Source organism: Bison bison, unplaced genomic scaffold (assembly GCF_000754665.1).
Source record: "Bison bison bison isolate TAMUID 2011002044 unplaced genomic scaffold, Bison_UMD1.0 scf7180017864329, whole genome shotgun sequence".
Classification (NCBI taxonomy): Eukaryota; Metazoa; Chordata; class Mammalia; order Artiodactyla; family Bovidae; genus Bison; species Bison bison.
This window is the reverse complement of record NW_011494901.1, coordinates 5,044,400-5,061,935: the sequence shown is the minus strand read 5'-3', so window position 1 is coordinate 5,061,935 and position 17,536 is coordinate 5,044,400. Positions and strand designations below refer to the sequence as shown.

The 17,536-nt window shown below is 41.4% G+C and overlaps 1 protein-coding gene across 2 annotated transcripts in view; it reads right to left on the bottom strand.

Annotated features, from left to right (window-relative positions):
• LOC104998426 (survival motor neuron protein) overlaps nucleotides 1-17,536 on the bottom strand; it is a 32,608-nt gene that overhangs the window by 11,030 nt on the left and 4,042 nt on the right. For both annotated transcript variants that reach the window (XM_010853575.1, XM_010853576.1), the window contains exons 2-5: nucleotides 4,290-4,361; nucleotides 2,748-2,864; nucleotides 1,464-1,661; nucleotides 1,180-1,335 (exon numbers count right to left, since the gene is read on the bottom strand). In XM_010853575.1, coding sequence (XP_010851877.1) covers nucleotides 1,180-1,335; nucleotides 1,464-1,661; nucleotides 2,748-2,864; nucleotides 4,290-4,361 — 543 coding nt within the window. The remainder of the gene's footprint in view (nucleotides 1-1,179; nucleotides 1,336-1,463; nucleotides 1,662-2,747; nucleotides 2,865-4,289; nucleotides 4,362-17,536) is intronic.

Below are 17,536 nucleotides of genomic sequence, written 5' to 3'. Positions count from 1 at the left end.
GGGGGGCGCGGCGGGGTGTGGGAGGAAGGGAAGGAGGGCCATGCTGTAGGGCATGTAGAATCTCAGCTCCCTTACAAGAGATCTAACCCTCACCCTCTGCATTGGAAACACAGTCTTAACTGCTGGACTGACAGGGAAGACCCTAGACTCACAAATTTAGATTTTTCTCACTTCCTTTCTATATAGACAGTCAGGAAGTAAAAGCAAAATAAGGAAAAATTTTCATTATCTACTAAGCAAGAGATCAAATATTCAGCAAGACGTTTCAATCATGTAAGACTATCTCTCCCACAATTTCATAAACTAAACTGTATCATCTATTGGATGTCCTTTCAGTTACACATGCTAACTTAAGAGTATGTATTATAAAAATATATATTATAAACTATAAACCTCTTCCTTAACAAGGAAATCAGCTCCCTGAGACCAACAAAGCATTATGTATATAAACTAAGAGGTCTGATCATTCTGAAAAACGTAATTTAATACAAATTTCAATAAGGAGTTCTCAACAGGAAATCCTAAGAAAAAGTTTTAATGTCATGCTTGATTAAAAAAAATGTTTAGTATTATTGCTTGAAGAAATCAATGCTTTAACAAGACAACTGGACAGGGATTTGGATTCTATGACAAAGGTAAAAACCTTTTTTATTTGTTACTGATAACCAAAAAAACTGTAAGTAAAAACAGTATTTACATTTTACTCTACAAAACAATCTGGGAGCTTCTTTGGATTTCACCTGTACCAGATGTAAATACTGGGTTCTCTTCCAATTTTTATATACCTTATACAAGTGCCATAAGGAACTAGAGTACAACATCCAGCTGATGATAAAATATTTTCAAATTTAAGTTTGCTAAATTATTACTCTAACACCTATACTCAATAAAAACTGTTGGGAAAGGCATTACTGTCTTATTTCCTTTTCAGGGAATTCTTGGTACCTATTCACAACACGTGTAGAAAGCTACAGAAGCTTCATGAGGGAGAGCTCTGGTGGTCCTGGTGGCCCGGGTTCAAGCCCTCGTCAGGGAACCGAGATCCTGTGGACTGCATCCACAGCCAAAAAAACACCCCAACAGTTTAATGAGAAAAGCTACAATTCACTTAATGCAGGGGCTGAAGGTTCCAATACTGTTAACCACGTCCTGGGAAACCTTTCCTGGATTGAAGTTTACCTTTCCTGGTCCCAGGCCTGATCTTGGCATATGGGGTGGTGGAGGCAGAAAAGAGTTCCATGGAGCAGCTCTCGACCTGATGTTATTTGGTTTATTTAGAGGAGACCTGGAGGAGTTCTCACTTTCATCTGTTGAAATTTGACTTTCATTTTCATTCTTTTAAGAGAAAGAAATATACGTATTTTTGTTACAAAGGCATCACTGAGAAAAATTTAAAGCTTCAGTGGATCAAAGTTTCTCATCTAGTCTCTGCTTCTAAGAATTCTAATTTTTTTTATCCTTACCTCCTGAGCATTTTGCTCTATATTAGCTACTTCAGAGGTTGGGGAAAGCAGATCAGACAAATTTTGCTCCTCTCTATTTCCATATCCAGTGTAAACCACAACACAGGATTCTCTCTTAAAATCAATTGAAGCGATAGTAGCTGGGTAAATGCACCCGTCTTCTGACCAAATGGCACAACAGTTATCACCAACTTTCCACTGTAAAAGAAACCAAAGACACAAACACATTTCTTAAAAAAAAGTAAACTGTAATCCTGTTTGAGTGGGGTGGAGTTGGGGGTGGAGGAGGGAGTCTCCAGTTAACTGTTCTGGGAGACAGAATGTTACAGAGAAAAAGATTTGGGGCCCAAAACACATAAATTTGAATTCTAATCGAAATACCACATAATTCCGTCATTTATATAATCATGGACAAGTTTCTTAATTACTCTGAGCCGTGTTTCCCTCATCTGTTAAGTGGTTGTAGTATAATCTGCCTCACACATGTGCTGTGACAAACAGAGAGGATGGGAAGCATGACAAGTGTCCAGTATCCTGGCCCAGCGCACAGCAAGTTCCCAATCACACATCAGCTCTCTTCATAAAGTGAAAGTAAAGTTGCTCGGTCGTGTCTGACTCTTTGAGACCCCGTGGACTGTAGCCTACCAGGCTTCTCCGTCCATGGGATTTTCCAGGCAAGAATACTGGAGTGGGTTGCGACTTCCTTCTCCAGGGGATCTTCCCGATTCAGGGATCTAACCTGGGTCTCCCGCATTGTGGGCAGACGCTTTAACCTCTGAGCCACCAGGGAAGAGTTTAGCTCCCCCTTGGTAAAGAGAACACTAAAGCTACTAGTGAGATGCCAAAATAATTAATTACCTTCTAGGTTGACTGTTTAAATAGGAGAAGCGACTCTACCCAGAATATGTAGTCCCTGGGTATTAACAGTTTTAGGATTTTGAAGGAAAAGGAGGACACGTCTCAGTTTTAGAAAAGTCAAACACTGCCAATTCAGTGTAAGCCCTCAGGTACCCCTCCCATGAAGCACCACCTTCCTCCCCGCTACCCCAACATACAGTAGACACTGTCCTGAATTTAGCATGTGTCATTCCCTCCTAATCCCTTATGGTTTTATTAACATGCATGTTCCTGAACAATAGAAAAGTTGAGGTGCTTCAGAAATTTTATGATTACATGTCAATGGAAAACACTGTACTAATCATTTAATTAAAGATATTTTATACTATTTAATAAGGACAGTAACAAGAAATGCTCAGAAGTTAAATCTTGTGGTTTTAAAATAACCTGCTTTGAAGGACTTGTGGTGTTCTTTCTTTGGCTTTTATTCTTAGCAGATTTTCTCTTAGGTGTGCCTTTTGGTTTTTCTGAGGCTTCAGAAATGTCACCGTTCTTCAGAGCGTGCTATGAAAATGTGAATAGAAATGTGTTACAGAGTGATATATTATTAAAAAGTCACAATGTAACTCAGCCACTACAAAGTGGCCTCCAGGCCCTACCACCTCAGAGAGGCTCTTTGTCACCATCCCACAGGCTACAGAAACTGCTCTTGAAGATATCATATACTGATCACCAGCTCTAAGGACCCTTTCGAGCAAGTCTCCCCACTCTCAGCCTCTCTGTCAATCATTTTTCTTGATAGTCACAGCATTTTTGATGACACAGCAATGCAGAGCCCTAATGCTTTTATTACTTCTCTCGTCAAGTTTTAAACTTGGGCATTCCCAATAAGAACTGCCATCTTTACCTGCTTATGATCATCTATTCCTGTTACTTCAATTATGCTTACTATGCTAACAAACTTCCAAAACTATTATCTAGTTCTGGCTTTTCTCCTTAGTTCAATATTTCTGACCAATTTCATATCTTCACATTAACCCCACCACTAAAAGGAAACTATCTCTTGCCCACATCAGTTCTTTTTCTTTACTCAGTCTACTTCCCCCTTCAATATCACCAACCCATCCCACATTCAGCCCTATTTTGATCTGCATTTCACGGCACTCTCTTGGTAACTCTGGCTGTCATACAAGTCAGACAGTCTAAATGTATGTGGGAAAGCATGTTACTGGTCAATTTAGAGTTCATCCATGTTATCAAGGATGACATGCAGATCTCCTCTTTCCTTCATACTACAGGAGTGACCAGGAAAGGAAGTAGACGCTACACTTGGTGCTCTGCAGGGGAGTGTATGCTGTGCCCAGACTACTGACGGGCCAGGCATGATGCTCAATGAGACTAAACACCTCCAACAGCAGAGAAAATGATCATATTGGACAACTGTGTAAAAGTCTTGTTTAGGTTGCAAAAATACAGGCTTCACCCTGCAAATGAACTGTGTCTTTCTTGACATTCATCACCATCAGGAACACTTGATACCTCATAGGATTTGGGGAGGATTAAATTAATTTAATGCATGTAAAGCACAAGGAACAGTGCCAGGAACACTATAAACACCTGCAAATACTCGTTACTGCACTACGGCTATTTATCATCAATATTATTTCAATAAGGGTTTGTTAAATATTTTAAAAGTATAATTTAGACTGTCCTTCCACTAATCTGAAATAGAAGACCCCAAAAGTTTGATATAGTGTAAATATATTCAAAATAATGTTTGAAAACTACTTAAATTGCCTCTGTTAAAGAGATGACATATGGTCAGGTTACCAACTTCTGAAGGAAGCTAATTAATTTATCTGTTATCCTTTAATCTTCAAAATTAGAACTGAATAATATGTACTGTAACACTTTGGTGTATGTTATCAATTTCTTCCCAAATAAGTATACATGAGGAAATAAGGAAAAGAATAAATAAACATTTCATACCTTAAATGAAGCCACAGCTTTATCATATGCTTTTATCAAAGCTGTATCATCCCAAACGTCAGAATCATCACTCTGGGAAAGGTAAAGAATAAAGATAACTCACGTTTGGTTGTGTTTCATCAAAAATGTGTGTGAGGAACAAGAGTTAATCCAGACATAATGTCACACTAAAAAGGGGTATTTTATAACCTAGATAAATCACAAGAAGCCCATTTGCTTAGAAATTATGTGACATTACCCCCAAAGCTAGACACAAGGAAATGTTCTAGGAGTGCCATGATGTAAATACTCTACAATGTAACTCTTATCCACCAACCATAAGTGGATCTGTTCAGGGGTAACCCAAGTTTCAGTCTTTTCTAAGAGCAGATGAAGGGGTTCAGTCTGGCAGAATGGGAAAACACCCGGCCATCAGCTCAGCTGTATCTAGACTCTGGGAAGGCCGTTCTAACCACTGACTCTGTGGTCCAAAGAATATTTTTTCCTTTTGACCTTACAATGTGTCTAGATTGTTCAAAAAAAAGAATTCTCAAAATGTTTAAAGATACAAACCATTAAAAGTGATTTATCAATTAATTTTAATTTTAAAAGGCAGTGATATTAAATAATCAATACCTAAAATAATTAAGCTATTTCTTTTTATTTATATTTAATCCAATCCAAAAAGAAATATTTTTGAGCGCCCACCATGTACTAAGCACTTTTCACTGAGAGGTACATGAAATCATGTTCTCAGGAGAGATGGTCTAATCAGGGATATAAGACATATTGTCACACAAAACAAAAGAATGATATAAAACAAATACAATAAAATACTAAAATGTGAAGTCAAACAATAAGCGTTTTAATGCAAAAGTGGGAAGGAAAGGCTGAGGAAGAATTTTGCCATAAACTCCACTCCTGGCGTGGCGACCCACAATCAGGAGGAAACGCAAAAACCTGCATCTTCTTCCTGAGGAGGAAAAGGTCTGAACCCCAAATTAGGTATCCCAAGTTTTAAGACCAGTAACTGAGAGATGAGTCACCAAAACATCTAACTTAAAAAACAAAGTGGGACGTCCCTGGTGGTACGGTGGATAAGAATCCACCTGCCATGCAGGGGACACGGGTTCAATCCCTGCCCTGGGAAGACCCGACATGCCGTGGGGCAGCTAAGCCCGTGTGCCACAACTACTGAGCTTGCGCTCCAGAGCCCGGGAACCACAACTAGAGAAACCTGTGTGCCCCGAAAGTCCATGCTCCACAACAAGAGGCCACTGCAACGAGAAGCCCATGCCCCTCAACCAGACAGCAGCTCCTGTTCTCTGCAACTAGAGAGAGCCCTTGTGCAGCGACGAAGACCCAAATAAATTTTAATTTATTAAAAAGTCATTAATTAAAAATAAAACGGGTTACTATTAAAAAACAACAACAATAAAACAAGGGGTTTTTTATCTACAAGTCACACAAAGGAACAGAACTGAGGACTGGCTCTGAAAGGGTTCCCATGCTTGGAACCCCTCCTCCCCCATAATACCGGTGCGGAAGCAGCTGGCTGAGAGGTACCCAGACTTTCTGTAAGAGGCTCATGTGCTTATCTTAAAGTGGTGGTCTGCAGGATACACATGCGTGCTAAGTCGCTTCAGTTGGGTCCCACTCTGTGTGACCCTATGGACTGTGGCCTGCCTGGCTCCTCTGCCCATGGGATTCTCCAGGCAAGAATACTGGAGTGGATGGCCATGCCCTCCTCCAGGGGATGTTCCTGACCCAAGGATGGAACCCAAGACTCTTACTTCTCCTGCACTGGCAGGCAGATTCTTTACCGAGAGCCCCACCTGGGAAGCCCAGGCATTTAATTTATCATCTGTCTGGTGACTGGCTAGGACACTGAGACCAGAGGCGAGGAACACTGTCTTTATGCTGTCTGCCTCACTCCAGCCTACAAGGGCCATCTTTGCCCTCTGCTGCTCTCCACAGCACCAGTTATCTCCCACAGGGGACGTATGCACATCTGATGGCCTAATAATTTACGTCTGGTGTACTGGTTTTTACAGCTGCAGCCCAGGGTGGGCGCATGTTCTTGGGTCCCACAGGACCAACAGTCAAAGAAATGGTCCTTGGCAGGCTACTGCCCCCAGGGGACTGCACCAATAACAGACTGAAACACACCCCAGTCTTTCTGTGAAATAGGCCCATTGCTTGTCCAGAAAATTAGGCTTGAGGAGAAGGCTTCTAGTTTGGTGCATATCAGGGATCTATGGAGATGCTCAGAGGCTGCCAGATGCAACATTTTCACCCTCTCTGTCTGGCTCAAGCTCACTGTACTCTCTGAATGAAGCTTAATGTAACATGTGACATCAAAGGCACAATGTGGAGGGGAATAAAAATGCATAGCTCTAGAACCAATTCAAATTCAACTCATTATCAACTTAAAATAGATGACTATAAATATAAGTTATTATATGTAAGACTCGTAACCACAAAGCAAAAAGCAAAAATCTATAGGAAATACTCAAAAGATAAAGACAAAAACATCTAAGCATACCATTAGATAAAATGATCAAACCACAAAGGGAGAGGAAATAAGGAGACAGAAGAACTATGAGACCTCCAGAAGTTTAACAAAATGGCAGTAAGAAACCTACATAACAATTACTTAAAATGGAAATGAACAAAATTCTCCAATCAAAAGACAGCCTGGTTGAATGGATTAAAAAAAAACACAAAACACCTATATGCTACCTACAGGGGACTCACTTCAGTGTTTACATTATTTTAGGTATCACTTATAATAAAGTAAGGAGGAATGTGTATGTCCAAAGACACAGAAGGCCAACAGGTACATGGAAAGATGCTCAACATCACCAATCATTCAGTTCAGTTCAGTCGCTCAGTCGTGTCTGACTCTTTACAACCCCATGAATCGCAGCACGCCAGGCCTCCCTGTCCATCACCAACTCCCAGAGTTCACTCAAACTCATTTCCATTGAGTTGGTGATGCCATCCAGCCATCTCATCCTCTGTCATCACCTTCTCCTCCTGCCCATAATCCCTCCCAGCATCAGAGTCTTTTCCAATGAGTCAACTCTTCACATGCGGTGGCCAAAGTACTGGAGTTTCAGCTTTAGCATCAGTCCTTCCAAAGAACACTCAGGACTGATCTCCTTTAGAATGGACTGGTTGGATCTCCTTGCATTCCAAGGGACTCTCAAGAGTCTTTTCCAACACCAGAGTTCAAAAGTATCAATTCTTCAGCACTCAGCTTTCTTCACAGTCCAACTCTCACATCCATACATGACCACCGGAAAAACCATAGCCTTGACTAGATGGACCTTTGTTAGCAAAATAATGTCTCTGATTCTTAATATGCTATCTAGGTTGGTCATAACTTTCCTTCCAAGGAGTAAGCGTCTTGTAATTTCATGGCTGCAATCACTATCTACAGTGATTTTGGAGCTCAAAAAAATAAAGTCTGCCACTGTTTCCACTGTTTCCCCATCTATTTCCCATGAAGTGATGGGACCAGACGCCATGATCTTTGTTTTCTGAATGTTGAGCTTTAAGCCAACTTTTTCACTCTCCTGTTTCATCAAGAGGCTTTTTAGTTCCTCTTCACTTTCTGCCATAAGGGTGGTGTCATCTGCATATCTGAGGCTATTGGTATTTCTCCGGGCAATCTTGATTCCACCCTGTGCTTCTTCCAGCCCAGCATTTCTCATGATGTACTCTGCATATAAGTCAAATAAGCAGGGTGACAATATACAGCCTCCTTTTCCTATTTGGAACCAGTCTGTTGTTCCATGTCCAGTTCTAACTGTTACGTCCTGACCTGCATATAGGTTTCTCAAGTGGCAGGTCAGGTGGTCTGGTATTCCCATCTCTTGAAGAATTTTCCACAGTTTATTGTGATCCACACAGTCAAAGGCTTTGGCATAGTCAATAAAGCAGATGTTTTTCTGGAACCCTCTTGCTTTTTCCTGATCCAGCGGATGTTGGCAATTCGATCTCTGGTTCCTCTCCCTTTTCTAAAACCAGCCTGAACATCATTAGGTAAGTGCAAATCAAAACCACAATGATACATCACCTCACACCTGCTAGAATGGCTATTATGAAAAAGGCAATAACTGGTGGGAAGGAGGCTTAAAGGGAGGGGCTATATGTATACTTGTGGCTGATTCACTTTGTTGTACAGCAGAAATCAACACAACATTGTAAAGTAATTATCCTCCGATTAAAAATGAACTTGAAAAAATAAAATAAAATATATACACATTAAAAAAAAGATAACAAGTGTTGATGAGGATGGAGACGTAAGGGACAACAGTACACTCCTGGTGGGCATGTAAACCGGCACAGCCACTGTGGAAAACAGTATGAAGTTTCCTCAAAAAACAGAACTACCACATGATCCAGCAGATTCCACTAATGGAATCTATCCACAGAAAACAAAAACACTAACTTGAAAAGATACATGCACCCCCTCCCCCACATTCACTGCATTATCACTTACAAAAGACAAGAGATGGAAATAAGCGAAGTGTCCAACAATGGGAGAATGGAAACAAAATGCATACAGGTTTTGCCCACCACCTGAAAAACCTGAAAGTAGGATATTCCTATGAAATCTTTTATAAATGGAGACAGAATAAAGCAAAGAATCAATGACGTTAGAATATAACCTGCTAATGGATTAAAAAAAAATCAGGATAAAGCACAGATGCTCACAGGCACAGTTCAAAGCTACTCTGCCTTGACGCTGAGTTAGCTCCTGGGGAAGGAGCCTGGTGATGCCACTCTCGCTGCTTGGGTGGCATGCGGCCTCTATCATGCCTTGCTGCAAAACAAAACAGTGTTATCTTTACTTTTCACTTTTTTTTTTTTTTCATAAAAGTGAAAATCCTCTCTGGATTTCTTTCAGTTAATGAAAACACATATTAATGTAGGTCTTTTATGAAACCAAAGTGGCAGAAAGTCAACTTAAAAAAGCAGGGGATACCTGTTCATATACAATAGAATATTATTCAGCCATAAGAAAGAATGAAATCTTGTCATTTGGAGACTACATGAATGGTCCCTGAGGGCATTACACTAAATGAAATGAGAAAGACAGATACATACCATGTGATCTTACTTTTATGTGGAATTTAGAAACAAAAACAAAACAGCCAAACAACAATAAAAAGCCCAACCTCAAAGACTCAAAGAACAGACTGGCAGTTTCCAGGAACAGGGGTGGAGGGGTTGAAAAGGGCACCGGGAGTCAAAATGTACCAACTTCGAGTTATGCAGTCAGTCAGTCATGGGCTGTAACGTGCAGCATGCTAACTACAGTTAATAACACTGCACTACACGCTGCAAAATGCAAAACTCAGAATCTCAACACCAGGAAAAAACAATTGTAACCAAGTATGGTGACAGACATAACAAAAGATATACCCATTTGAATGCAGAGTTCCAAAGAACAGCAAGGATATAAGAAAGTCTTCCCCAGTGATTAATGCAAAGAAATAGAGGAAAACAATAGAATGAGAAAGACTACAGATCTCTTCAAGAAAATTAGAGATACCAAGGGAACATTTCATGCAAAGATGGGCTCAATAAAGGACAGAAATGGTATGGACCTAACAGAAGCAGAAGATATTAAGAAGAGGTGGCAAAAATACACAGAAGAACTCTACAAAAAAGATCTTCATGACCTAGATAATCACGATGATGTGATCACTTACCTAGACCCAGACATCCTGGAATGCTAAGTCAAGTGGGCCTTAGGAAGCATCACTACGAACAAAGCTAGTGGAGGTGATGGAATTCCAGTTGAGCTATTTCAAATCCTGAAAGATGATGCTGTGAAAGTGCTGCACTCAATATGCCAGCAGATTTGGAAAACTCAGCAGTGCACACAGGACTGGAAAAGGTCAGTTTTCATTCCAATCCCAAAGAAGTATTAGTTGCTCAGTCGTGTTCAACTTTTTGTGACCCCGTGGACTACAGCCCGCCAGGCTCCTCTGTCCATGGGATTCTCTAGGTAAAAATATTGGAGTGGGTTGTCATTTCCTCCTCCAGGGGACCTTCCCAGCTGTACATAAAGGAGACTTCATTAATGTGCATTAGAGGACACCCCAGGTTAACCTGTTATAGAAAACTGTCGCTTGAGTCTTTAAATTCTATACCAATTCTATACCTCTGGTTGGCCAATTGTTTCTTTGTTTATTTAGATTTTAAGGTGAATGACCTGGGGCTATTTGTTTCCATCAACCTGACTGCAAATCCCAAAGAAAGGCAATGCCAAAGAATCTTCAAAGTACCACACAATTGCACTCACCTCACATGCTAGCAAGTAATGCTCAAAATTCTCCAAGCCAGGTTTTGACAGTACATGAACCATGAACTTCCACATGTTCACGTTGGATTTAGAAGAGGCAGGGAAACCAGAGATTAAATTGCCAACATCCACTGGATCATCGAAAAAGCAAGAGAGTTCCAGAAAAACATCTATTTCTGCTTTATTGACTACACCAAAGCCTTTGACTGTGTCAATCACAATAAACTGTGGAAAATTCTGAAAGAGATGGGAATACCAGACCACCTTACCTGCCTCTTGAGAAATCTGTATGCAGGTCAAGAAGGAACAGTTAGAACTGGACATGAAACAACAGACTGGTTCCAAATAAGCAAACGAGTATATCAAGGCTGTATATTGTCACCCTGCTTATTTAACTTATATGCAGAGTACATCATGTGAAATGCCAGGCTGGATGAAGCACAAGGTGGACTCAAGACTGCTGGGAGAAATATTAATAACCTCAGATACACAGATGACACCACACTTATGGCAGAAAGTGAAAAGGAACTAAAAAGCTTCTTGATGAAAGTGAAAGAGGAGAGTGAAAAAGTTGGCTTAAAACTCAACATTCAAAAAACTTAAGACCATGACATCCAGGCCCATCATTTTATGGCAAATAGATGGGGAAACAGTGTAACAGTGACAGACTTTATATTTTGGGGCTCCAAAATCACTGTAGATGGTGAGTGCAGCCATAAAATTAAAAGAGGCTTGCTCCTTGGAAGAAAAGCTATGACCAACCTAGACAGCATATTTAAAAACAGAGACATTACTTTACCAACAAAGGTCCGTCTAGTCAAAGCTATGGTTTTTCCAGTTGTCATGTATGGATGTGAGAGTTGGACTATAAAGAAAGCTGAGTGCTGAAGAATTGATACTTTTGAACTGTGGTGTTGGAGAAGACTACTGAAAGTCCCTTGGACTGCAAGGAGATCCAACCAGTCAATCCTAAAGGATATCAGTCCTGAATATTCATTGGAAGGACTGATGATGCTAAAGCTAAAACTCCAATACTTTGGCCACCTGATGTGAAGAACTGACTCACTGGAAAAGATCCTGAAGCTGGGAAAGACTGAAGGTGGGAGAAGGAGGGGACAACAAGAGGATGAGATGGTTAGATGGCATCACCGACTCAATGCCCATGAGTTTGAGTAAGTTCTTGGAGTTGGTGATGGACAGGGAGGCCAGGCGTGCTGCAGTCCATGGGGTTGCAAAGAATCAGACACGACTGAACAACTGAACTGAACTGACGGTAACAGATTAACTAGTCTTATTGTGATCATTTTGAAATATGTATACATTTGAAATCATTATGCTGTACAACTAAAACTAATATAATGTTGTATGTCAATTATACCTCAATTAAAAAGAGGAAACATACGGTGGATGATCATGGGGGAAACGGGCTAGGAAATAGAAACTAAAAGGATTTAGATAGATAGAAAAGAAACTACCAAGCATTCTAAGGACAACCATGAGCCAAAAAAAGCATGGAAGCAAAAATAAACACACTGCCTGTATGATTCCACTCATATGAGGGACCTAAGAAGTAAAAGTGAGAGAAACAGAAAGCTGAATGGCAGTTACCTCAGGCTTTAAAAGAAGAGGAGGAAATAAACGTTTAATGGGTAGAGTTTCAGTTTTGCGAGATTAAAAAGTTGTGGAGATCTACTGTACTACAATATGAATATATTTAACACTACTGTAAACGTACAGGCTTCTCAGGTGGCACAGAGGTAAAGCATATCCATGCCAATGTGGGAGACGCAAGAGACACAGGCTCCATCCCCGGGTCGGGAAGACCCCCTGGAGGAGGAAATGGCAACCCTCTCCAGTATTCTTGCCAGGAAAGCTCCATGGACAGAGGAGCCTGGCGGGCTACAGTCCATGGGGTCGCAAAGAGTCGGACACGACTGAGCAATGAGCACACACACGCACACAGAGGTGTATGCTTAACAGCAGTTAAGATGATAATAGTCTTTTTTTGAAACCACAATTAAAAACTCTTGTGGCTCAGCCCATAAAGAATCCGCCTGCAATGTGGGAGGCCTAGGTTTGATCTCTGGGTTGGGAAGATCCCCTGGAGAAGGGAAAGGCTACCCACTTCAGCATTCTGGCCTGGAGAATTCCAGACTGTATAGTCCGTGGGGTCACAAAGAGTCGGATACCACGGAGTGACTTTCACTGTCACTTCACTTTACTTTCAAAAATACACACTTTGACAGGTCAGTGGGGCAACAAGTCCAACTAGAATAATTTCCATGCTATAGAGGAGTTGAAGGTAAGTTTGAATACACAATGTTGGTGAAGGGAAGACAGGTTATAAAACACCATTAATTTGTACGTTGGATTTTATACAATATTAGTCAACTGATAAGTTCCAAAGAGGTTGGATATAAAACTCATTTAGTTGTAAAATGAATGTCTCTTTTTCTTGTTAATATCCACCATACAGAGAGAAATACGTTCTCATATAAAACTATTAATCTTGCTCTATAGTAAAAAGTACTTAAAAATCATTAAGTCGGGCTTTTCCAGTGGCCTCAGTGGTAAAGAATCCGCCTGCCAATGCAGGAGACATGGGTTCAACCCCTGATTGGGGAAGATTCCACATGCCTCAAGAGCAACTTGAGAAGAAGGCAATGGCATCCCACTCCAGTACTGTTGCCTGGAAAATCCCATGGACGGAGGGGCCTGGTGGGCTGCAGTCCATGGGGTCGCTAGGAGTCGGACACGACTAAGAGATTTCACTTTCACTTTTCACTTTCATGCATTGGAGAAGGAAATGGCAACCTACTCCAGTGTTCTTGCCTGGAGAATCCCAGGGACGGGGGAGCCTGGTGGGCTGCCGTCTATGGGGCTGCACAGAGTCAGACACGACTGAAGCGACTTAGCAGCGCTAGCAGCAGCAGCAAGAGCAACTAGGCCTGTGTGTCGAAACTATTGAGCCTGTGTTCTGAAGCCCCGGAGCCACAACTATTGAGCCCGTGTTCTGGAGTCTGGGAGCTGCAACTACTGAAGCCCTCGTGCCTTGGAGCCTGCATTCTGCAACAAGCCACTTGTATTCCGCAACCAGCCACTGCAATGGGAAGCCCTGGCACAGCAAGTAGAGTAGCCCCCGCTCTCTGCAACTAGAGAAAGCCAGAGCAGCAAGAAAGACCCAGCGCAGCCAAACGTAAATAAATACACACTTGTTAAAATCATTAAATCATTTTGTAGATATGGAAAGTAACCACAAACAAGTAATTGACTCGTCTAAGGTTATGCTGCCCTTGGAATGGGAGATGTTCCTTAAAGCAGAAGATACGTCACTTCTGCCAATGCAAAAGGTACTACTTATAAAAGAAAGTCCTGCTCCACTCTATCACTAGAAGTGGGCACTCTTAAAAGACACAAATACACAGCAGTCTAAACTCATCACATTTCAACTGTTACAAGAAATCTCAAAATGAACCACCAAGATATCCATACAAAGCTATTATAAGAAGAAATATTTTAGGTGACAAAAATTCTCAACTAACAATCACAAACAGAAGAAAATGCAATAGCCATCTGAAATTAAATTGTCAAACAAGCATTTGCAGTATGGAAAAAAACACAATCAAAATTTCTAAAAACTCAGATGAAAAAAGAAGGCAATTGGGAGTCAAATCAGAAGTTAAACAAAATCAAGAAAGAAAAGGAAGAGAAAGTAATACTGACTACAAGGTACCCAAAGAAGATAGCTGACTGAACATCTAACGGGTACCAAAGAATAGATGAAAAGAAAGGAAAGAAGAAAGGAAGGAAAAAAAGTGGTGACTGGCAAAAAATGTCTAGCATATGAGTAAATGGGGTTTCTGAAGAATAAAAGCTAAACAATTTAATAAACAGTAGTTAGGACTCCTGCTTTTACTGCTAGGGGCCTGGGTTCATTGTCTGGTCAGTGAACTAAGATCCCACAAGCCTCTGAGGGGAGCCAAAAGAAAAAAGAAAAAAAAGAATTGAAATATATCTACTCCATGACCCAGGCATTCCCCAAAGAGAAATAAAAGCATATGCTCATACAAAGCCTTCTACACTAATATTTATGGTGTTTCTATTTTTAATAGTTGCAAACTGAAGGCAACCCAAATGTTCATGAACAAGCAAACGAATAAACTGTAGCATATTTATGCAACAGGATCCTACAGCAATGAAAAGGAATGAATAACTGATACATAAATGGATGAAATGCAAAATATGCTGAATAAAAGATGCCGCCATATTAAAAAAAAGATTCTGTGTTTGTAAAATTCTAGAAAATGCAGACTAAACAAGGCTGACAAAAAGTGGATCAGCAGTTGTCTGGGGACATGACATGAGGAGGGATAAAAGGGAAGCTTCATGGGAAATAGATGGGGAAACAGTGGAAACAGTGGCAGACTTTATTTTTCCGGGCTCCAAAATCACTGCAGATGGTGACTGCAGCCATGAAATTAAAAGACGTTTACTCCTTAGAAGGAAAGTTATGACCAACCTAGATAGCATATTCAAAAGCAGAGACATTACTTTGCCAACAAAGGTCCGTCTAGTCAAGGCTATGGTTTTTCCTGTGGTCATGTATGGATGTGAGAGCTGGACTGTGAAGAAGGCTGAGCGCGGAAGAATTGATGCTTTTGAACTGTGGTTTTGGAGAAGACTCTTGAGAGTCCCTTGGACTGCAAGGAGATCCAACCAGTCCATTCTGAAGGAGATCAGCCCTGGGATTTCTTTGGAAGGAATGATGCTAAAGCTGAAACTCCAGTACTTTGGCCACCTCATGTCAAGAGTTGACTCACTGGAAAAGACTCTGATGCTGGGAGGGATTGGGGGCAGGAGGAGAAGGGGACGACAGAGGATGAGATGGCTGGATGGCATCACTGACTCGATGGACGTGAGTCTGAGTGAACTCCGGGAGTTGGTGATGGACAGGGAGGCCTGGCGTGCTGCGATTCATGGGGTCGCAAAGAGTCGGACATGACTGAGCGACTGATCTGATCTGATCTGATAAAGAAATTCAAATCGTCCCGCACACTGGTAGTACATGGAGAAGCTGGGACAATATGAAGAAAAGAGACGGCTTGTTGGTCCCCAGCTGCTCAGTCACCAGCTACTGTAGCTCCGACAATTATGTGCATGTAAACACATGAAAGGAATGAAGGAGACCCACCCACCGAGACCTTCACAGGCTCCTGCCCCACGGAAATTATGAGGAAAAAATAAAATGATTATTGTTCCAAGCCACCAAGTTTTGGGTGACTTGTTACCCAGCATAGCAAAGAGAACAGACCATCAGGACTGACTTTTATTTGTTCCTCAGTCATCAACAGTAGCCCACCTCTGTCCCTACAGGCATTTCAAAATGAAATGTCTTCTCCATATCTCTCAAATCAGTGTGCCAGAGGTGGGAAGGAATCTTCCTTGTTCCTCACCTCCACTTCCAGATGATTCTTCCTCCCTAAAACTCCCAGGTTTGAAAATTCTGTCACCAAACTCCACCGTCCACTATCCCTTCTCACAGCAATCACCTACAGCCTCCTGGGTCACCCTGCTTCATTCCCTGAGGTTTATATCCCAGTACTCTCTCCAACACTACTCCTGTCCTAAGTTTTGGTTATTTAAAAACCCATGTACATGATCCTTCCAATACCCTATCCTTGTTAGTTCTGTAAAAGCTTCACTACCAATGACCTTTTAGAGCGCCCAGTCTCAGCTACCCACTTCTATGGCTTTTCATATAACCATTAACTACAACCTCTCTATAAACTCAACTAAGAATCCTACTCTCCAGCTACCACCTGCCAGGCTCTCCAACTTACTCCCAGTAAGTTGATGATGACTAGGTTAAATTTCTACTCAATGACAAGTAGAAATTAATAGGGTTATGGTTTTAACCTAGTATGAAGTGAGGAGGCCAGTACAGAGAGTTATCTTCTTGACTGATGGTGGAATTTAAGCTGGCTAAGAAAGAAAGGGAGGACATTAGGATGGTGAGAGACAGTTTAAAAAGTGGGAAGGTCACAGTTTCACCAGCCCCAGGGAGGTGAAGATGACTGTCATCATCAACCTACTAAGAGTAAGTTGGAGAGCCTGGCAGGTGGTAGCTGGAGAGTAGGATTCTTAGTTGAGTTTACAGAGAGGTTGTAGTTAATGGTTATATGAAAAGCCATAGAAGTGGGTAGCTGAGACTGGGCGCTCTAAAAGGTCATTGGTAGTGAAGCTTTTACAGAACTAACAAGGATAGGGTATTGGAAGGATCATGTACATGGGTTTTTAAATAACCAAAACTTAGGACAGGAGTAGTGTTGGAGAGAGTACTGGGATATAAACCTCAGGGAATGAAGCAGGGTGACCCAGGAGGCTGTAGGTGATTGCTGTGAGAAGGGATAGTGGACGGTGGAGTTTGGTGACAGAATTTTCCTGGGAGTTTTAGGGAGGAAGAATCATCTGGCGGTGGAGGTGAGGAACGAGGATGCTACAGCATATTTCATAGGAATATTTCATAGGAACCTGGAGTGTCAGGTCCATGAATCAAGGCAAATTGGAAGCGGTCAAATAAGAGATGGCAAGAGTGAACGTCAACATTCTAGGAATCGGCGAACTAAAATGGACTGGAATGGGTGAATTTAACTCAGATGACCATATCTACTATTGTGGGCAGGAATCCCTCAGAAGAGATGGAGTAGCCATCATGGTCAACAAAACAGTTTGAAATGCAGTACTTGGATGCAATCTCAAAAACGACAGAACGATCTCTGTTCGTTTCCAAGGCAAACCATTCAATATCACAGTAATCCAAGTCTATGCCCCAACCAGTAACGCTGAAGAGTTGAACGGTTCTATGAAGACCTACAAGACCTTTTAGAACTAACACCCCCAAAAGATGTCCTTTTCATTACAGGGGACTGGAATGCAAAAGTAGGAC